Source organism: Oncorhynchus clarkii, chromosome 13 (genome assembly GCF_045791955.1).
Source record: "Oncorhynchus clarkii lewisi isolate Uvic-CL-2024 chromosome 13, UVic_Ocla_1.0, whole genome shotgun sequence".
NCBI classification, from domain to species: domain Eukaryota; kingdom Metazoa; phylum Chordata; class Actinopteri; order Salmoniformes; family Salmonidae; genus Oncorhynchus; species Oncorhynchus clarkii.
In genome coordinates, this window is record NC_092159.1 from 11328904 (window position 1) to 11351868 (window position 22965).

At 45.0% G+C, this 22965-nt stretch overlaps 1 protein-coding gene across 1 annotated transcript in view; it reads right to left on the reverse strand.

The window, feature by feature from the left end:
• Positions 1–18817: 18817 nt before the first annotated feature.
• LOC139424405 (beta-1,4-mannosyl-glycoprotein 4-beta-N-acetylglucosaminyltransferase b) overlaps positions 18818–22965 on the reverse strand; it is a 100185-nt gene continuing 96037 nt past the window's right edge. Inside the window, exon 7 of the mRNA XM_071176181.1 lies at positions 18818–21884. Within this exon, the coding sequence (XP_071032282.1) occupies positions 21414–21884 (471 nt within the window). The 3' untranslated portion in view covers positions 18818–21413. The remainder of the gene's footprint in view (positions 21885–22965) is intronic.

A 22965-nucleotide genomic window follows, 5' to 3' on the forward strand; every position in this document is an offset into this window, starting at 1 on the left:
TTGATGTAAAATGGCCGCCTTGATATCATAACATTCCTAAGTCCCAAATTGCACCCTATACCCTATATAGTGCACTACTGTTGACAAGGGCCCGTAGGGCTCTGGTCAAAAGTGCACTATATAGGGAATAGGGGGCCTGTTTAGGACTCAGCCTTTGTGGTTTTGGTCTAGCCTGGTCCCCGCCTTTGTCCACAGGGCCAAACCTTACTGGACACAGTCCTGAAGCCAGAGACAGTTACATAGCAACTCCTGGTCTAGCCTGGTTCCCTGCCTTTGTCCACAGGGCCAAACCTTACTGGACACAGTCCTGAAGCCAGAGACAGTTATATAGCAACTCCTGGTCTAGCCTGGTTCCCTGCCTTTGTCCACAGGGCCAAACCTTACTGGACACAGTCCTGAAGCCAGAGACAGTTACATACAGTGCCTTGCGAAAGTATTCGGCCCCCTTGAACTTTGCAACCTTTTGCCACATTTCAGGCTTCAAACATAAAGATATAAAACTGTATTTTTTTGTGAAGAATCAACAACAAGTGGGACACAATCATGAAGTGGAACGACATTTATTGGATATTTCAAACTTTTTTAACAAATCAAAAACTGAAAAATTGGGCGTGCAGAATTATTCAGCCCCTTTACTTTCAGTGCAACAAACTCTCTCCAGAAGTTCAGTGAGGATCTCTGAATGATCCAATGTTGACCTAAATGACTAATGATGATAAATACAATCCACCTGTGTGTAATCAAGTATCCGTATAAATGCACCTGCACTGTGATAGTCTCAGAGGTCCGTTAAAAGCGCAGAGAGCATCATGAAGAACAAGGAACACACCAGGCAGGTCCAAGATACTGTTGTGAAGAAGTTTAAAGCCGGATTTGGATACAAAAAGATTTCCCAAGCTTTAAACATCCCAAGGAGCACTGTGCAAGCGATAATATTGAAATGGAAGGAGTATCAGACCACTGCAAATCTACCAAGACCTGGCCGTCCCTCTAAACTTTCAGCTCATACAAGGAGAAGAGTGATCAGAGATGCAGCCAAGAGGCCCATGATCACTCTGGATGAACTGCAGAGATCTACAGCTGAGGTGGGAGACTCTGTCCATAGGACAACAATCAGGTCGTATATTGCACAAATCTGGCCTTTATGGAAGAGTGGCAAGAAGAAAGCCATTTCTTAAAGATATCCATAAAAAGTGTCGTTTAAAGTTTGCCACAAGCCACCTGGCAGACACACCAAACATGTGGAAGAAGGTGCTCTTTTCAGATGAAACCAAAATTGAACTTTTGGCAACAATGCAAAACGTTATGTTTGGCGTAAAAGCAACACAGCTGAACACACCATCCCCACTGTCAAACATGGTGGTGGCAGCATCATGGTTTGGGCCTGCTTTTCTTCAGCAGGGACAGGGAAGATGGTTAAAATTGATGGGAAGATGGATGGAGCCAAATACAGGACCATTCTGGAAGAAAACCTGATGGAGTCTGCAAAAGACCTGAGACTGGGACAGAGATTTGTCTTCCAACAAGACAATGATCCAAAACATAAAGCAAAATCTACAATGGAATGGTTCAAAAATAAACATATCCAGGTGTTAGAATGGCCAAGTCAAAGTCCAGACCTGAATCCAATCGAGAATCTGTGGAAAGAACTGAAAACTGCTGTTCACAAATGCTCTCCATCCAACCTCACTGAGCTCGAGCTGTTTTGCAAGGAGGAATGGGAAAAAATGTCAGTCTCTCGATGTGCAAAACTGATAGAGGCATACCCCAAGCGACTTACAGCTGTAATCGCAGCAAAAGGTGGCGCTACAAAGTATTAACTTAAGGGGGCTGAATAATTTTGCACGCCCAATTTTTCAGTTTTTGATTTGTTAAAAAAGTTTGAAATATCCAATAAATGTCGTTCCACTTCATGATTGTGTCCCACTTGTTGTTGATTCTTCACAAAAAAATACAGTTTTATATCTTTATGTTTGAAGCCTGAAATGTGGCAAAAGGTCGCAAAGTTCAAGGGGGCCGAATACTTTCGCAAGGCACTGTAGCAACTCCTGGTCTAGCCTGGTTCCCTGCCTTTGTCCACAGGGCCAAACCTTACTGGACACAGTCCTGAAGCCAGAGACAGTTATATAGCAACTCCTGGTCTAGCCTGGTTCCCTGCCTTTGTCCACAGGGCCAAACCTTACTGGACACAGTCCTGAAGCCAGAGACAGTTATATAGCAACTCCTGGTCTAGCCTGGTTCCCTGCCTTTGTCCACAGGGCCAAACCTTACTGGACACAGTCCTGAAGCCAGAGACAGTTATATAGCAACTCCTGGTCTAGTCTGGTTCCTGCCTTTGTCCACAGGGCCAAACCTTACTGGACACAGTCCTGAAGCCAGAGACAGTTATATAGCAACTCCTGGTCTAGCCTGGTTCCCTGCCTTTGTCCACAAGGCCAAACCTTACCGGACACAGTCCTGAAGCCAGGGACAGTTATATAGCAACTCCTGGTCTAGCCTGGTTCCTGCCTTTGTCCACAAGGCCAAACCTTACTGGACACAGTCCTGAAGCCAGAGACAGTTATATAGCAACTCCTGGTCTAGCCTGGTTCCCTGCCTTTGTCCACAGTCCTGAAGCCAGAGACAGTTATATAGCAACTCCTGGTCTAGCCTGGTTCCTGCCTTTGTCCACAGCCCTGAAGCCAGAGACAGTTATATAGCAACTCCTGGTCTAGCCTGGTTCCCTGCCTTTGTCCACAAGGCCAAACCTTACTGGACACAGTCCTGAAGCCAGAGACAGTTATATAGCAACTCCTGGTCTAGCCTGGTTCCCTGCCTTTGTCCACAAGGCCAAACCTTACTGGACACAGTCCTGAAGCCAGAGACAGTTATATAGCAACTCCTGGTCTAGCCTGGTTCCTGCCTTTGTCCACAGCCCTGAAGCCAGAGACAGTTATATAGCAACTCCTGGTCTAGCCTGGTTCCCTGCCTTTGTCCACAAGGCCAAACCTTACTGGACACAGTCCTGAAGCCAGAGACAGTTATATAGCAACTCCTTACCGCTGAAAGTCCTTTACAAAAGTGTTGTGGTCCAAACTGTCACACCAACATATTTGGTTACCCAACTCTTTAACAGCAATACCACACAGCCCTGCTCTAACTAGGTCAGTCAACGGGTCAGCTTCAATCAGATGTGTGTTAGAGCTGGGCTGGAACAAAGCCCTGCACATCTGATTGGAGTTGACTGACCTAACATGTGTTTGTCAGGTTTTCCAGTTTCGTGTAGAAATATTTACCCACAGACATTTCAACAGCAGTCTTTGACATGATTGACAGCGGAGCTACTGGCTGTGCAGGATTTTGTTCCAGCTCAGCTCTAACACACCTGATTCAACTAATCATGGTCCACACCGAAGATCCTGATAAGTTGATTATTTGAATCAGGCTTGTTAGTGCTGGGCTGGAACAATAGCTTGCACCACCTGCAGCTTTCCAGGGTTAGTGTGGTCACGGGTAGAAGGGATCCGGTTTTTGTCAAATGAATGTCAAAAGTTCTGCTAACCTGCTGCGAAACGTTTATTTGACAAAAGCTGCATCCCTTCTAGCCATGAACGGTTAGCATGGCCACTGCTGCAACAACGTCATGATCATATGATCTTTGTTCCATCAGTGCCCTCTAGTGAAATACATGAACATATATGAATGTCGGAGTAGGGTGAAGTGGCACCTAGATGCTGATCTTGGGTCAGTTTTGAATTTCCCCCAATAATGGTAAAGGGCAGGGTTGGGGAAGCTGATTCTGGATATGTACCTAGAGGAAACATTAGCCCAGAGCATGAATATATCGTCTGACTAGGCCGATGCAAAGTACTGTAAAAATGCAACATCATACATTAAGAGACATAAAGTGATAAAAATGTTAAATTAATTTATTATATTTCTTTGTCATAGAATTCATTACTTTTAGTTCAAGGTTAACATACAGCCATTCATCGACAGAAGAACAAACATTTTATTTTTCAAAAATTAACTTAGAAATGTACACTCTTCTTTGTAATAAGACCCCGCGGAGGAGAAGAAAAAATATCACTTTTTTAAAATGAAGATATTTTCTTTTCATTCTTTCCATCCTTCCATCTTCTTTTCACCCTGTTAAGCTGCTGACCAGAGGGAGGTCTGGGTCATGTTCATTACGATCCTCAACAGGAAATGTTTGAAAACATTGAGTAACGGAGAAGGAAAATAAGAGTTTCTGATTGGACCAGGTCCAAGTATTCCCTCCCTGTTTCAGTCAGTTTTCATACGTTTTGTGCCTAATGAACACAACCCTGAACACAGTTAACAGACACAGTACACACAGGCTGCTTGGACTGATGACGATTGGTTTAGCAGAACACCGAGCCACTGAACGCCACACACACACACACACACACACACACACACACACACACACACACACACACACACACACACACACACACACACACACACACACACAGCCGGTGTCACTGAGAGGCTGTTCAGATGACAGGAACGCCCAACCCTCTTCCATGATTAATAAAACAACAACAAACAAAACACATAATAATAAACAATTACAAAATAAAAATCTGAAGAAATCCCCAAACTGACATAAAAAATTAAATGAACTCAGTGCAAGGGGATGTAGATGTGGTTACTGTACAACATGTCATCATCTGTCTTTGTCCCTCAAGGATGTGTGTGTGGGGGGGGGCGGGGGGCAAATTCCACCGCTTTAGGAGTAGACTGGGAATACGGTTTAATACCCACATGTAACATTGGTTTCTCATTAGGATCATTTCATTAGCTTGGATGCCTTAAATCATTTAAACTAACAATCCATTCGAACAATCACAAGCCTAACTTTTCCCACCACAGAGTAGTTACAGCCAATCACAAGCCTAACTTTTCCCACCACAGAGTAGTTACAGCCAATCAGAAGCACCTTGTCCCACCACAGAGTAGTTACAGCCAATCAGAAGCACCTGGTCCCACCACAGAGTAGTTACAGCCAATCACAAGCCTAACTTTTCCCACCACAGAGTAGTTACAGCCAATCAGAAGCCTAACTTTTCCCACCACAGAGTAGTTACAGCCAATCAGAAGCACCTGGTCCCACCACAGAGTAGTTACAGCCAATCAGAAGCACCTGGTCCCACCACAGAGTAGTTACAGCCAATCAGAAGCACCTTGTCCCACCACAGAGTAGTTACAGCCAATCAGAAGCCTAACTTTTCCCACCACAGAGTAGTTACAGCCAATCAGAAGCCTAACTTTTCCCACCACAGAGTAGTTACAGCCAATCAGAAGCACCTGGTCCCACCACAGAGTAGTTACAGCCAATCAGAAGCCTAACTTTTCCCACCACAGAGTAGTTACAGCCAATCAGAAGCCTAACTTTTCCCACCACAGAGTAGTTACAGCCAATCAGAAGCACCTGGTCCCACCACAGAGTAGTTACAGCCAATCAGAAGCCTAACTTTTCCCACCACAGAGTAGTTACAGCCAATCAGAAGCCTAACTTTTCCCACCACCGAGTAGTTACAGCCAATCAGAAGCACCTGGTCCCACCACAGAGTAGTTACAGCCAATCAGAAGCCTAACTTTTCCCACCACAGAGTAGTTACAGCCAATCAGAAGCCTAACTTTTCCCACCACAGAGTAGTTACAGCCAATCAGAAGCACCTGGTCCCACCACAGAGTAGTTACAGCCAATCAGAAGCCTAACTTTTCCCACCACAGAGTAGTTACAGCCAATCAGAAGCACCTTGTCCCACCACAGAGTAGTTACAGCCAATCAGAAGCACCTGGTCCCACCACAGAGTAGTTACAGCCAATCAGAAGCACCTTGTCCCACCACAGAGTAGTTACAGCCAATCAGAAGCACCTGGTCCCACCACAGAGTAGTTACAGCCAATCAGAAGCACCTTGTCCCACTACAGAGTAGTTACAGCCAATCAGAAGCACCTGGTCCCACCACAGAGTAGTTACAGCCAATCAGAAGCACCTGGTCCCACCACAGAGTAGTTACAGCCAATCAGAAGCACCTGGTCCCACCACAGAGTAGTTACAGCCAATCGGTGTCCTTATATTAAAAGGCAGACCAGCTAAGATAAAAGCCTGAAATCTGACAACCCAGACGGGATGTGTGTGATTAGTCGAATCTGGCAATGCACCCCAGTGAGTTAATTTCCTACAGACACTGGAGAGGGGCTGGTTGACGCACACACACACACACACACACACACACACACACACACACACACACACACACACACACACACACACACACACACACACACACACCCCACACACACACACACACACACACACACACACACACACACACACACACACACACTAGAGTCCTCCTGGGACCCAGTAGGGATCGGGTGGCATCAGCATGGCGGTCTGGTGCCAGGGTGGCGGAACAGTGTGTGTGTGTGTGTGTGTGGCTCCACCCCTATCTCTTGTCCCCCAGTAGGGTTTGGCCTTGACTCTCTCAAGGGCAAGATGGACGGAACTGGACAGATCAAGTGTGTGTGTGTTTGTGTGTGTGTGCACATACACTTGTGATTGTGTGTGTGTGTGTTTGTATAGGCAACATCCCTCCCTCTTTCTAAACCAGTCAGTGGGGATTAGACAAGCAGTTGATGGGACAACAATTGAGCTTCTGTAAAGAAAGTATTCCCTGTCTGTCTGTGTGTGTGTTTGTGTGTGTGTGTCTCTCTCACTAGAGCTTCTGTTCACAGAGGGAGAGTACGCCACCTAGTGGTTCATGGGTGACATCACAGCACAGCATGGCTGTAAAGCAGGTGACAGGGGATTCCATCCCATCATGCTAGTAGACAATGCAGCTCTTAACGTTTTAAAGGCAATGTTACCGTAAAGGCTGCATTCCAGTCGTCGGCTCAATCAGAAATGACTTTTAAATGTCCATCGTACTACAGCGTGGTTTCTGATTGAATCCCTGCCTTATTCCATCTCCCTGTACACATCTCCCAGTAATTTGGCTAGCCAAATTAGCCTAGCCAATGCTAATTTCTATACCATTATCAAGGCAACAATGGCTAGCCAAATTAGCCTAGCCATCGCTAACTTCTATACCATCACCAAAACAAACACAGTATTACTGTAACAGCCATACAAAACAAACCATATCCCCCAGTAACATGAATAAAGTGTTTCATTGATTCACAGACAGAAACCAACCATCTGATCTGTAATTCAGCAACAAAAAAAACTATTTGTTTTAAAACAGAAACATCTATTTTTATCTTTGATCATCTTATGCAAAGAGAAAGGAAGTAAGGAAAGAAGGAAGGAAGGAAGGAAGGAAGGAAAGACAGAAAGAAGGAAGGAAGGAAGGAAGGAAGGAAGGAAGGAAAGACAGAAAGAAGGAAGGAAGGAAGGAAGGAAGGAAGGAAGGAAGGAAGGAAGGAAGGAAGGAAGGAAAGACAGAAAGAAGAAAGGAAGGAAGGAAGGAAGGAAGGAAGGAAGGAAGGAAGGAAGGAAGGAAAGACAGAAAGAAGGAAGGAAGGAAGGAAAGAAAGACAAAAAGAAGGAAGGAAGGAAGGAAGGACAGAAAGAAGGAAGGAAGGAAAGACAGAAAGAAGGAAGGAAGGAAGGAAGGAATAAGGAAGGAAGGAAGGAAGGAAGGAAGGAAGGAAGGAAGGAAGGAAGGAAGGAAGGAAGGAAGGAAGGAAGGAAGGAAGGAAGGAAGGAAGGAAGGAAGGAAGGAAAGAAAGAAAGAAAGGACATAATATAAATAGAAGAGAGGGAAAAAACAAAGAAAGGAAATGTGTTGATGCCAGTACGGCTTTGGTACCAGAGACAAGAGAGTGGGGTTGGGTTGGTGTGTGAGTGTGTGTATTTGTGTTTGTGTGTGTGTATTTCTGTGTGTGGGTGTGTATGGGTTCGTGGGCATGTGTGGTGTACAGTATGTCTATATAGATCCATCTCCTTGGTTCTGGGCCCAGAAAGACCCAAACTGGTTCAGAGTGGTTGAGACTGAGGCAGAGAGTGACAGAGAAATGGCTTCTGTGTACAATGGAGAGCCTTCAAGGCCTAACAGAGGATAGAGAGGACAGTCAGTGTGTGTGTGTGTGTGTGTGTGTGTGTGTGTGTGTGTGTGTGTGTGTGTGTGTGTGTGTGTGTGTGTGTGTGTGTGTGTGTGTGTGTGTGTGTGTGTGTGTGTGTATAGAGAGGATAGAGAGTACACTAGACAAAGTAGCTAGTCAGACAGGCAGTTTAACTGACAAAGACACAGCCACCATAATCGTCCCCAGTCCAGTCCACAGCCCAATACAGAGGCCACAGTGTGTATGTCTGCGTGTGTGTGTGTATGTCTGCGTGTGTGTGTGTGTCCATGCGCGAGCCTGTGTGCGTGTGTGTGTATGTCTGCGTGTGTGTGTGTGTGTGTCCATGCGCGAGCCTGTGTGTGTGTGTGTGTGTGTGTGTGTGTGTGTGTCCATGCGCGAGCCTGTGTGTGTGGATGTGGACCAAACCAGAAAGCATGTCAAACTTGACTACCAACAGACCAACTGAATAACATCATAAAAAGCTGACCTGTCAGTCAGAATAGCACAACAGGGCATCTGTTGTTAAGGTTACTGAGAGTAAAGACAAACAGCATTCAAACAATTGCCAACTGAGTTGTTTGGACCCAAAATGGCGGAAATGAACTGTCCATTTTGAAGGTGTAGGTAGGAAACTGTAAGTGGAAGGACACCTTTAAAAAACATTAAACCACAAGCTGCCAAGTGTGAGGTAAAAGAAGAAAAACACACTAAAAAAAGGATCAAAAGAAAGGAAGTAGAATAGCAGAGCAGAGACAAAGGAACACAGCACCGCCCTCTCAGCCTTCTCTCAGCTCAATGAACAACAAGATGACTGAGTTTCACTTGAAAGTAAGTGCATAACAAAATAGAATACAAAAATCACGTCTTGAGTTGCACCCAGTGTGTCAATAGAACAATGTCCATGTTTGTTATGACCAAGTTTCTTCTCTTTCTCCCTGTTTCTCTCACTCACATATATCCCTGTTTCTCTCTCACTTATATCCCTGTTTCTCTCTCTCACTTATATCCCTGTTTCTTTCTCACTTAAATCCCTGTTTCTCTCTCTCACTTAAACCCCTGTTTCTCTCTCACTTAAATCCCTGTTTCTCTCTCACTTAAATCCCTGTTTCTCTCTCTCACTTATATCCCTGTTTCTCTCTCTCACTTATATCCCTGTTTCTCTCTCTCACTTAAACCCCTGTTTCTCTCTCACTTAAATCCCTGTTTCTCTCTCACTTAAATCCCTGTTTCTCTCTCTCACTTATATCCCTGTTTCTCTCTCTCACTTAAACCCCTGTTTCTCTCTCACTTAAATACCTGTTTCTCTCTCACTTAAATCCCTGTTTCTCTCTCTCACTTATATCCCTGTTTCTTTCTCACTTAAATCCCTGTTTCTCTCTCACTTAAATCCCTGTTTCCCTCTCACTTAAATCCCTGTTTCTCTCTCACTTATATCCCTGTTTCTCTCTCTCACTTATATCCCTGTTTCTCTCTCTCACTTATATGCCTGTTTCTCTCTCACTTAAATCCCTGTTTTTCACTCACTTAAATCCCTGTTTCTCTCTCACTTAAACTCTGTTTTCTCTCTCACTTAAATCCCTGTTTCTCTCTCTCTTATATCCCTGTTTCTCTCTTATATCCCTGTTTCTCTCTCTCACTTTTATCCCTGTTTCTCTTAAATCAAGTCATTTACAAAATAGCCTCCAACACTCTACTCAGCAAATTGGATGCAGTCTATCACAGTGCCATCCGTTTTGTCACCAAAGCCCCATATACTACCCACCACTGCGACCTGTACGCTCTCGTTGGCTGGCCCTCGCTTCATACTCGTCGCCAAACCCACTGGCTCCAGGTCATCTACAAGACCCTGCTAGGTAAAGTCCTCCCTTATCTCAGCTCGCTGGTCACCAAAGCAGCACCCACCTGTAGCACGCGCTCCAGCAGGTATATCTCTCTGGCCACCCCCAAAACCAATTATTTCTTTGGCCGCCTCTCCTTCCAGTTCTCTGCTGCCAATGACTGGAACGAACTACAAAAATCTCTGAAACTGGAAACACTTATCTCCCTCAGTAGCTTTAAGTACCAGCTGTCAGAGCAGCTCACAGATTACTGCACCTGTACATAGCCCACCTATAATTTAGCCCAAACAACTACCTCTTTCCCTACTGTATTTATTTATTTTGCTCCTTTGCACCCCATTATTTCTATCTCTACTTTGCCCATTCTTCCACTGCAAATCTACCATTCCAGTGTTTTACTTGCTATATTGTATTTACTTTGCCACCATGGCCTTTTTTTGCCTTATCTCACCTCACTTGCTCACATTATATATAGACTTGTTTATACTGTACTATTGACTGTATGTTTGTTTTACTCCATGTGTAACTAACTCTGTGTTGTTATATGTGTCGAACTGCTTTGCTTTATCTTGGCCAGGTCGCAGTTGTAAATTATAACTTGTCTACCTGGTTAAATAAAGGTGAAATAAAAATAAATAAAAAACTGCCTGGAGACTCGCTCTCTCCTCCTCTTTCTCCCCTCTCTCCATCCCCCTTCTCTCTCCTCCTCTTTCTCCCCTCTCTCCATCCCCCTTCTCTCTCCTCCTCTTTCTCCCCTCTCTCCATCCCCTTCTCTCTCCTCTTTCTCCCCTCTCTCCATCCCCCTTCTCTCTCCTCCTCTCTCCCCTCTCTCCATCCCCCTTCTCTCTCCTCCTCTTTCTCCTCTCTCTCCACCCCCCTTCTCTCTCCTCCTCTTTCTCCTCTCTCTCCACCCCCCTTCTCTCTCCTTCGATCTCTCTCTCTCCATTCCTCCCTCAATCTCTGTCTCTCTCTGTCTCAGTCCAGCAGCTCTGGCACTAAGGACTCTGTGTCTAAGGGACGGTTGGATGAGTGAGCAGCCAAGCACAGGTGGAATTAAGGTTATAGGGTTAAACACACACACACACACACACACACACACACACACACACACTATACTCCAGCTCATGTGATCAACGGCCAGGTGGTGTGTGTGTGTGTGTGTGTGTGTGTGTGTGTGTGTGTGTGTGTGTGTGTGTGTGTGTGTGCGTGTGTGTGTGTATGCGTGCATGTGTTTTTATGTGTATGTTTGTGTGTGTGTGTGTGACTGAGAGTCCATCTGCCGCTCTGATTCTCCAATGTCGACACTCTTTGATCTGTGGTGACACAGCATATGGCCTCCTGGTTCTACCCTTCCCTCTCTCTCTCTCTCGCTCTCCTTCCTTCTCTTCCTCTCCTCCTTCAAGCCAACAGTCTGTCCTGATATAACCTGTCTGTGATATGAATATGAGCTCCAGAGACAGCATGAGTGTTCCAAATGACACCCTATTCCCTTCAAAGGGCACTACTTCTGACCAGGGTATACAGGGGACTAGGGTGCTACTTGGGACGCAGACAGACACACGGCTGATATTCCTCAAAGCTTTTGGGCCATTACTCAAACCCTGTCATCGGAGAGATATGAAATCATATATTTCATTGAAGGATAGGCACCCATTACATCTCCAGTCATCCCAAACCAGATATGATCTCTGAGTCCCAAACGGCCTGCTTTTCTCTATACAGTGCATTATTTATGACCAGGGCGAGTAGGGCTCTGGTCAAAAGTAGTACACAGCGTAGGGAATAGGATGCCATTTGAGGTGAGGACAATATGCCTGATGCACTAATCTGCTGTTTAAACCACTAGTCCATTACATGGTGGAAAATACATGAACAATATTAGGCTCAGGTCAATGTTTGAATAAGATAAGGTAGCTAGGTAGGCCATGTTTTTATGTCTGCATCCTATCCTATTCCCTATGGGCCCTGGTGAAAAGAAGTGCCCTAAATAGGGAATAGGGTGCCATTTGGGCTGAAGGTTATAGCCTAGCAGCGTAGTACACATGTACCGGTGATGACGCAGGCTTAGACGTAGGGACCATAGTATGATACTATAGCCATTTTCCAATGCATCATATGAAGCACACGTACTCACACGCACGCACGCGCACACACACACACACACACACACACACACACACACACACACACGCGTACGTACTCACGCATGCACACACAAGCAAACACTCTTGGACTCATACCTTAGATTTAACTGCATGGTCGCACGCCTATCTCTCCTCAGAGCCCAAATATTCTCTCTTTCTCTCTCCCGCTCTCTTCTCTGTTTACATAAGACAACAGAGGAGTAATTGGATGGGTTTTCGCCTTAGCACAAACAGCAACAATGGCTGCCACCACAGAGACCACACCATCACTATGACAAGAACCAGGGATAGGAGAGAGGGAGAGGGAGGAAAGGGGGATTGGGGGAGAGAGAGAGGGCGGGAAGGAGGGGGGAGGGAGAGAGAGGGGACATTCCGCATGAAGCTGAAACAAAAAAAGACCATGACTTTTTGGAAAGAGAGGGAAGGAAGAAAGAAATAAAGAACCATTGTGACTGACCCCCTGTAGCCCAAACCTCTCCCCCTCCATTCCTCCCTCCATTCCCCCCCTCCATTCCTCCCTCATTCTCTCCTTCATCTGACTCCCACCTGACTAGATGTGTATCCCAAATAGCACCCCCTGACCTAAACAGTGCACTACTGTTGACATGGGCAGACTCCGGCAGAATGCTATCTCAGAAAACCCAGGGATTTGAATTTCTGGATTTCTGAGGACAACCTTCAACATGACGATACAGGGTATAATAAAATTCCTATGAAGTAACATAGTCCAGACCGACACCTTATCTGGCAATGACTCATTCACACACATGTACACGCTCGCACAGACACAAACACACACACACACACACACTTGAAACCAGATGTGCAAGAACCAGCCCCAGACAAGGAGCCTGAGAGCTGAGCTAACCCAAGTGTATCACGACGGGGACTAAACACACAACACCCCCACCTGGAAGTCCCAGATCAAGTTGCATTAATCATTCTATGTAATGATTCAACAAGAATGGAGTGAAAATATCATTAATATTTAGAGAGTCACACTTTCCTTCTGCACTAGTGGCTAAACACCCCACCACACACTACACTAGACCAGTTAGGTAGAGGTGGTGTTATCATCCCACACTAGACCAGTTAGATAGAGGTGGTGTTATCATCCCACACTCCACTAGATCAGTTAGATAGAGGTGGTGTTATCATCCCACACTAGACCAGTTAGATAGAGGTGGTGTTATCATCCCACACTCCACTAGATCAGTTAGATAGAGGTGGTGTTATCATCCCCACTAGACCAGTTAGATAGTGGTGGTGTTATCATCCAACACTACACTAGAACAGTTAGATAGAGGTGGTGTTATCATCCCACACTACACTAGACCAGTTAGATAGAGGTGGTGTTATCATCCCCCCACTACACCAGACCAGTTAGATAGAGGTGGTGTTATCATCCCCCACTAGACCAGTTAGATAGAGGTGGTGTTATCATCCCCCACTACACTAGACCAGTTAGATAGAGGTGGTGTTATCATCCCCCACTAGACCAGTTAGATAGAGGTGGTGTTATCATCCCCCACTACACTAGACCAGTTAGATAGAGGTGGTGTTATCATCCCACACTAGACCAGTTAGGTAGAGGTGGTGTTATCATCCCAAACTCCACTACACCAGTTAGATAGAGGTGGTGTTATCATCCCCCACTACACTAGACCAGTTAGATAGAGGTGGTGTTATCATCCCACACTACACTAGGCCAGTTAGGTAGAGGTGGTGTTATCATCCCACACTACACTAGACTAGTTATATAGAGCTGGTGTCATCATCCCCTACTACACTAGACCAGTTAGGTAGAGGTGGTGTTATCATCCCACACTACACTAGACCAGTTAGATAGAGGTGGTGTTATCATCCCACACTAGACCAGTTAGATAGAGGTGGTGTTATCATCCCCCACTAGACCAGTTAGATAGAGGTGGTGTTATCATCCCCCACTAGACCAGTTAGATAGAGGTGGTGATATCATCTCCCACTAGACCAGTTAGGTTGAGGTGGTGTTATCATCCCACACTAGACCAGTTAGGTAGAAGTGGTGTTATCATCCCACACTACACTAGACCAGTTAGGTAGAGGTGGTGTTATCATCCCACACTAGACCAGTTAGGTAGAGGTGGTGTTATCATCCCCCACTACACTAGACCAGTTAGATAGAGGTGGTGTTATCATCCCCCACTACACTAGGCCAGTTAGGTAGAGGTGGTGTTATCATCCCACACTAGACCAGTTAGGTAGAAGTGGTGTTATCATCCCACACTACACTAGACCAGTTAGGTAGAGGTGGTGTTATCATCCCACACTACACTAGGCCAGTTAGATAGAGGTGGTGTTATCATCCCACACTACACCAGACCAGTTCGGTAGAGGTGGTGTGTTAGTTTGGGCACAGCTGGGCTGTTAGGTCCAGGCTATCTCTTTATTCTTGATTTATTTATAGTCAAGTTGACTGTAAACACTTTCTAATTTACAGAAACGACCTGGGGAATAGTTACAGGGGATAGGAGAGGGGAGAAATGAGCCAATTGGAAGCTGGGGATGATTAGGTGACCATGACGGTACGAGGGCCAGATTGGAACAGAGCCTGCAGTAAAATGGCCATTCTCATTCTACTTCCCCTTGATAACCTAAGAGAATTTGGGAGATATGGAAAACCGACAGGATCCAGATTCAGGGTTAAAATCAATGTCGTTCTATTCCCTGTACAGTAGATATTGTATTATCTTTGCTCATTTATTTGTTTGAATCTGAGGTTGTAACCAAACTCACAGTTTATTTCACGGAATGTATGTCTGCGTTCCAAATGGGGGGTGGGGTCTCGAGTGGCACAGCAGTCTAAGGCACTGCATCTCAGTGCTAGAGGCGTCACTGCAGACCCTGGTTTGATCCCGGCCTGTATCACACCCGGACGTGATCGGGAGTCCCATAGGGTGGTGCAGCGTCGTCCTGGTTTTGGGAGGCCGGGGGTAGGCCGTCATTGTACATAAGAATTTGTTCTTAACGACTTTCCTCGTTATATAAAGGTACAAAATAATAATAATCCTATTCCATACAGTTGAAGTCTGAAGTTTACATACACCTTAGCCAAATACATTTAAACTCACTTTTTCACAATTCCTGACATTTAAATCCTAGTTAAAATTCCCTGTCTTAGGTCAGTTAGGATCACCACTTTATTTTAAGAATGTGAAATGTCAGAATAATTAGTAGAGAGAATGATTTATTTCAGCTTTTATTTCTTTCATCACATTCCCAGTGGGTCAGGGGTTTTCATACACTCAATTAGTATTTGGTAGCATTGCCTTTAAATTGTTTAACTTGGGTCAAACGTTTCGGGTAGCCTTCCACAAGCTTCCCACAATAAGTTGGGTGAATTTTGGCCCATTCCTCCTGACAGAGCTGGTGTAACTGAGTCAGGTTTGTAGGCCTCCTTGCTCGCACATGGTTTTTCAGTTCTGCCCACAAATGTTCTAGGGGATTTGAGGTCAGGGCTTTGTGATGGCCACTCCAATACCATGACTTTGTTGTCCTAAAGCCATTTTGCCACAACTTTGGAAGTATGCTTGGGGTCATTGTCCATTTTATTTTTTATTTTATTTTTCCAGGTAAGTTGACTGAGAACACGTTCTCATTTGCAGCAACGACCTGGGGAATAGTTTCAGGGGAGAGGAGGGGGATGAATGAGCCAATTGTAACCTGGGGATTATTAGGTGACCGTGATGGTTTGAGGGCCAGATTGGGAATTTAGCCAGGACACCTGGGTTAACACCCCTACTCTTACGATAAGTGCCATGGGATCTTTAATGACCTGAGAGTCAGGACACCCATTTAACGTCCCATCCGAAAGACGGCACCCTACACAGGGCAGTGTCCCCCATCACTGCCCTGGGGCATTGGGATATTTTTTTAGACCAGAGGAAAGAGTGCCTCCTACTGGCCCAACACCACTTCCAGCAGCATCTGGTCTTCCATCCAGGAACTGACCAGGACCAACTCTGCTTAGCTTCAGAAACAAGCCAGCAGTGGTGTGCAGGGTGGTATGCTGCTGGCCCATTTGGAAGTCCCATTTGTGTCCAAGCTTTAACTTCCTGACTGATGTCTTGAGATGTTGCTTCAATATAGCCACATAATTTTCTTTCCTCATGATGCCATCTGTTTTGTGAAGTGCACCAGTCCCTCGTGCAACAAAGCACCCCCACAACATGATGCTGCCACCACCGTGCTTCACGGTTGGGACAGTGTTCTCCAAACATGACGATGGTCATTATGGCCAAACAGTTCTATTTTTGTTTCATCAGACCAGAGGACATTTCTCCAAAAAGTACAATCTTTGTCCCCATGTGCAGTTGCAAACCGTGGTCTGTCTTTTTTATGGCGGTTTTGGAGCAGTGGCTTCTTCCTTGCTAAGCGGCCTTTCGGGTTATGTCGATATAGGTCTCGTTTTACTGTGGATATAGATACCTGTACCTGTTTCCTCCATTATCTACACAAGGTCCTTTTGCTGCTGTTCTGGGATTGGTTTGTACTTTTCGCACCAAAGTACGTTCATCTCTAGGAGACAGAACGCGTCTCCTTCCTTAGCGGTATGATGGCTGCGTTGTCCCATGGTGTTTATACTTGCGTACTATTGTTTGTACAGATGAACGTGGTACCTTCAGGCATTTGGAAATTGCTCCCAAGGATGAACTAGACTTGTGGAGGTCTACAATTATTTTTTCTGAGGTCTTGGCTGATTTCTTTTGATTTTTCCATGATGTCAAGCAAAGAGGCACTGAGTTTGAAGGTAGGCCTTGAAATACATCCACAGGTACACCACCAATTGACTCAAATGATGTCAAATTGCTTCTAAAGCCATGACCTCATTTTCTGGAATTTTCCAAGCTGTTTAAAGGCACAGTGAACTTAGTGTATGTAAACTTCTGACCCACTGGAATTGTAATACAGTAAATTATAAGTGAAATAATCTGTCTGTAAACAGTCGTTGGAAAAATGACTTGTGTCATGCACAAAGTAGATGTCCTAACTGACTTGCCTAAACTATAGTTTGTTAACAAGAAATGTGTGGTGGTTGAAAAACAAGTTTTAATGACTCCAACCTAAGTGTATGTAAACTTCAGACTTCAACTGCATATACAGTGCCTTGCGAAAGTATTCGGCCCCCTTGAACTTTGCAACCTTTTGCCACATTTCAGGCTTCAAACATAAAGATATAAAACTGTATTTTTTTGTGAAGAATCAACAACAAGTGGGACACAATCATGAAGTGGAATGACATTTATTGGATATTTCAAACTTTTTTAACAAATCAAAAACTGTAAAATTGGGCGTGCAAAATTATTCAGCCCCTTTACTTTCAGTGCAGCAAACTCTCTCCAGAAGTTCAGTGAGGATCTCTGAATGATCCAATGTTGACCTAAATGTCTAATGATGATAAATACAATCCACCTGTGTGTAATCAAGTCTCCGTATAAATGCACCTGCACTGTGATAGTCTCAGAGGTCCGTCAAAAGCGCAGAGAGCATCATGAAGAACAAGGAACACACCAGGCAGGTCCGAGATACTGTTGTGAAGAAGTTTAAAGCCGGATTTGGATACAAAAAGATTTCCCAAGCTTTAAACATCCCAAGGAGCACTGTGCAAGCGATAATATTGAAATGGAAGGAGTATCAGACCACTGCAAATCTACCAAGACCTGGCCGTCCCTCTAAACTTTCAGCTCATACAAGGAGAAGACTGATCAGAGATGCAGCCAAGAGGCCCATGATCACTCTGGATGAACTGCAGAGATCTACAGCTGAGGTGGGAGACTCTGTCCATAGGACAACAATCAGTTGTATATTGCACAAATCTGGCCTTTATGGAAGAGTGATATCCATAAAAAGTGTTGTTTAAAGTTTGCCACAAGCCACCTGGGAGACACACCAAACATGTGGAAGAAGGTGCTCTGGTCAGATGAAACCAAAATGGAACTTTTTGGCAACAATGCAAAACGTTATGTTTGGCGTAAAAGCAACACAGCTCATCACCCTGAACACACCATACCAACTGTCAAACATGGTGGTGGCAGCATCATGGTTTGGGCCTGCTTTTCTTCAGCAGGGACAGGGAAGACGGTTAAAATTGATGGGAAGATGGATGGAGCCAATTACAGGACCATTCTGGAAGAAAACCTGATGGAGTCTGCAAAAGACCTGAGACTGGGACGGAGATTTGTCTTCCAACAAGACAATGATCCAAAACTTAAAGCAAAATCTACAATGGAATGGTTCAAAAATAAACATATCCAGGTGTTAGAATGGCCAAGTCAAAGTCCAGACCTGAATCCAATCGAGAATCTGTGGAAAGAACTGAAAACTGCTGTTCACAAATGCTCTCCATCCAACCTCACTGAGCTCGAGCTGTTTTGCAAGGAGGAATGGGAAAAAATTTCAGTCTCTCGATGTGCAAAACTGATAGAGACATACCCCAAGCGACTTACAGCTGTAATCGCAGCAAAAGGTGGCGCTACAAAGTATTAACTTAAGGGGGCTGAATAATTTTGCACGCCCAATTTTTCAGTTTTTGATTTGTTAAAAAAGTTTGAAATATCCAATAAATGTCGTTCCACTTCATGATTGTGTCCCACTTGTTGTTGATTCTTCACAAAAAAATACAGTTTTATATCTTTATGTTTGAAGCCTGAAATGTGGCAAAAGGTCGCAAAGTTCAAGGGGGCCGAATACTTTCGCAAGGCACTGTATATATATATATATATATATATATGTATATAGTGCACTACCTTTGACCAGGTCCCATAGTGCACTACCTAACCAGGTCCCATAGTGCACTACCTAACCAGGTCCCATAGTGCACTACCTAACCAGGTCCCATAGTGCACTACCTAACCAGGTCCCATAGTGCACTACCTAACCAGGTCCCATAGTGCACTATGTAGGGAATAGGATGCTATTTGAGACACATCCTATTTCACTAAAATCAATCATTCTTTATCTCTGTCTCAGACTAGGATATGACATCGTCAAAATGCACCCCGTGCCTCAGTGTTTTGTTTACCACCACAAGGGTTCCGTCTATTGCAGAGGCAGGGCATCACCACGGTAACATCAGAGAGAGCTAGGGCTGGGCTCTAGTCAGCCTAGTCAAGAGTCTGCATGATCAAGCACCATGATCTGTCTATGCAATCGGGACTGTAGGGAGAGATGGAGAGATAGGAGGAAGCGGGGGAAAGAGAGAGAGAGAGAAGGAAGCAGGAGAGGGAGTAAGAGAGAGAATGAATGAGATACAGAGAGACACACAGAAAGAGAAAGAAGAGAGAGAGGGAGAGAGAAGGAAGAGGGGAGGGAGAGTGAAAGAGAGGAGGGAGAGTGAAAGAGAGGGAGAAGGAAAGGAGATGGGGAGAGAGAGCCAGAGAGAGAAAGAAGAGAGAGAGAGGGAGAGAGAAGGAAGAGGGGAGGGAGAGTGAAAGAGAGGAGGGAGAGTGAAAGAGAGGGAGAAGGAAAGGAGATGGAGAGAGAGAGCCAGAGAGAGAAAGAAGAGAGAGAGAGGGAGAGAGAAGGAAGGGGGGAGGGAGAGTGAAAGAAAGGAGGGAGAGTGAAAGAGAGGGAGAAGGAAAGGAGATGGAGAGAGAGAGCCAGAGAGAGAAAGAAGAGAGAGAGAGGGAGAGAGAAGGAAGAGGGGAGGGAGAGTGAAAGAAAGGAGGGAGAGTGAGTGAAAGAGAGGGAGAAGGAAAGGAGATGGAGAGAGAGAGCCAGAGAGAGAAAGAAGGGAGATAAACGAGCCAGGGGAGTAAAGTACATTTAGTTAAGTTACATTCTCCTGAGGATAAGAAAGGGAACATACACACCGTGTTGCTGTAGATTCCCTTCCCTTTATCTCTACAGACTCAGTGACCTAACTTGAACGCAGCTCCCCCTCCTCCCTCATCGCACCCTTTCTCTCTTCCCTCTCCTCCCTTTCCTCCACCACTTCCCCCCCCTCTCGTTACCATGGCAACGTGGGCGGCACATTTCTGCTCGAGCAATCAAGTGACCTTTTTTTGCCAGACCTTAGCAAGAGAGAGAAAGAAAGAGAGAGGGACAGAGGGGAGGGAGACGGAGAGAGAAGGATGCAGTAGAGAAGGCAAGAGAGAGAAACCGAAAGAGAGGAAGAGAGAGAGTCAACCAGTATTTTTTGTTTAAATCTTTGTCTTTATAGGCCACATAGAACAACAATACACCTTCTGCTGTGCTGTACAAAAGGCTATGAAGACGACATCACTTCATCATTCATTCAGAGCTCTGTCTGTCTGTCTGTCTGTCTGTCTGTCTGTCTGTCTGTCTGTCTGTCTGTCTGTCTGTCTCCCAGTTATACACACACACACATATTGTGTTCTGACCTTTCAGGATAGCACACCCCAGTGCACACGTGCGCGCATGCACACAGATTAACACCTAAACACACACTCACACACACACACACACACACACACACACACACACACACACACACACACACACACACACACACACACACACACACACACACACAGAGAGAGTGTTAGTGGTTTGCAGCAACAGATGCAGAAGTCCCATTCCATGTGTGTAAAGTTAACTGAGAGTTTCTACAACCATTCAGCCTTTTTTTCTTGTCAGTTCATTTGCAAGCAAGAATATTAACCATAGGAAAGCAATACACTGTAGACTGCACTATATCTAACTCACATATGATGAGAGGAGAAAGTGTGTGTGTGTGTGTGTTAGCAGGGGGTCACTAAAAACACAACAGGAAGGTATCCAACAGTGAGTGAGAATTCCGCGACGGGATGAGGGAGTGTCTGTGTCGCTATGACGATATGATGAAGTAAACATCAACAGAAACAAAAATGTCATCTTTTGCTTCCTTTTTCCACAGGTTTGCGATTGGCCTGTTTTGTCCCTCTGCCCCCACCGTACCAACCCAGCATAAAGGCCTGTCTGTCAGTCAGAACTAGGAAAGTAGTAGGTGAGGCTCAGAGGTTGATATAGAGAGTGTTTCTAGGGAGGACTATTTTGTCAGTAGTCAGTGGTCATTTCCCCCCAAAGCTGTTCCAATGTTCCCTTTTACCCAAAAATAAGGACTTGTTGGAGCTTGCGTTAGGTATCCTTCCAACGTCAGTGTTTTCCTTCCTTCTGTATCCTTCCCCATCAGTGCTAAGGCTTTGCTTCCGTCTGTATCCTTCCCCATCAGTGCTAAGGCTTTCCTCCCTTCTGTATCCTTCACCCATGAAGAGTGCTAATTTTGTTTCCATGTCCCCCCCTTGTGAGTCCCAGGGGCCCTCCTTCCTTACCCATTCACTTCCTTCAATTCTCCACCCCTCCCGAATTCGTTACCCCTCAATAATTTTATCATGTTTGACATACGGGTTCTCCAGAAGGTACAGGTACTTCTCATAATTCTCCAACATATACTTTGGGGCGTACATGTGCTCTTTGGGGTCCGAGGGGGGGTACTCCTGCACCGATCCATCGAACCAACCCCCCGTCCGGATCAGGTCCCGGATATAATTCAGATCCCGTTTGTCCTCGTAGTCGCCCCAACGCGGGAAGTCTCCGTTCTGGGCCGAGATCAGTTTAAAATAGATGCCCTCAGGGCTAAAGCACCAAGAACAGTGCCACCCAGCAAAGTGGAAGGGGCTTCCAACGGCCCACTGGACCAGGATGTGACCCGTGTCGTTCTCGTACTTCCTGAAACCGGGCATGGTGTAGTATTCCCGGCGCCGGAGACGTATCCCATCGGCATCATAGACGTCTCGGAGCATTCCGACCGTGCACCCCGACACGACCTCCAACGACCCCAGCTAGAACAAGAAGGTGATACTTTATTGAGATGGAATCTTCCAAATCAAATCACATGTTATTGGTCACATACACATGGTTAGCAGATGTTAATGCGAGTGTAGCGAAATGCTTGTGCTTCTAGTTCCGACCATGTAGTAATATCTAACAAGTAATCTAACAATTTCACAACAACTACCTTATTCACACAAGTGTAAAGGAATGAATAAGAATATGTACATATAAATATATGGATGTGTGCACCCAACCTCTCACATACGCTCACCCAACCTCTCACACACCCAACCCCTCACATTAACACAAACCCAACCCCTCACATTAACACACACCCAACACCTCACATTAACACACACACATTCACACAAATACACCCAACTCCTCACATTAACACACACCCATATACCCAACCCCTCACCTTAACACACACCCAAACACCTCACATTAAGGAGAGGCAGGTGGTTAGAGCGTTGGGCCAGTAACCGAAAGGTTGCAAGATCGAATCCCTGAGCTGACAAGGTAAAAATCTGTCGTTCTGACCCTGAACAAGGCAGTTCCTAGTCCGTCATTGAAAATAAGAATGTATTATTAACTGACTTGCCTAGTTAAATAAAGGTAAGATTAAATTAAGACACACAACCCCTCCAATACATGCACACACATACATTCGGAAAGTATTCAGACCCCTTCACTTTCTCCACATTTTGTTACATTACAGCCTTGTTCTAAAATGGTTTAAATAAAAAAATGTTCCTCATCAATCTACACACAAAACCCCATAATGACAAAGCGAAAACAAGTTTTTAGAAATGTTTGTAAAAAAATATATATAAAAAAAATACCTTATTTACATAAGTATTCAGACCCTTTGCTATGAGACTTGAAATTGAGCTCATGTGCATCCTGTTTCCATTGATCATCCTTGAGATGTTTCTACAATTTTTAAATGTATAGATTTTTTATTTTTTTTCCACCTTTATTTTACTAGGCAAGTCAGTTAAGAACAAATTCTTATTTTCAATGACAGCCTAGGAACAGTGTGTTAAATGCCTGTTCAGAGGAAGAACGACAGATTTGTACCTTGTC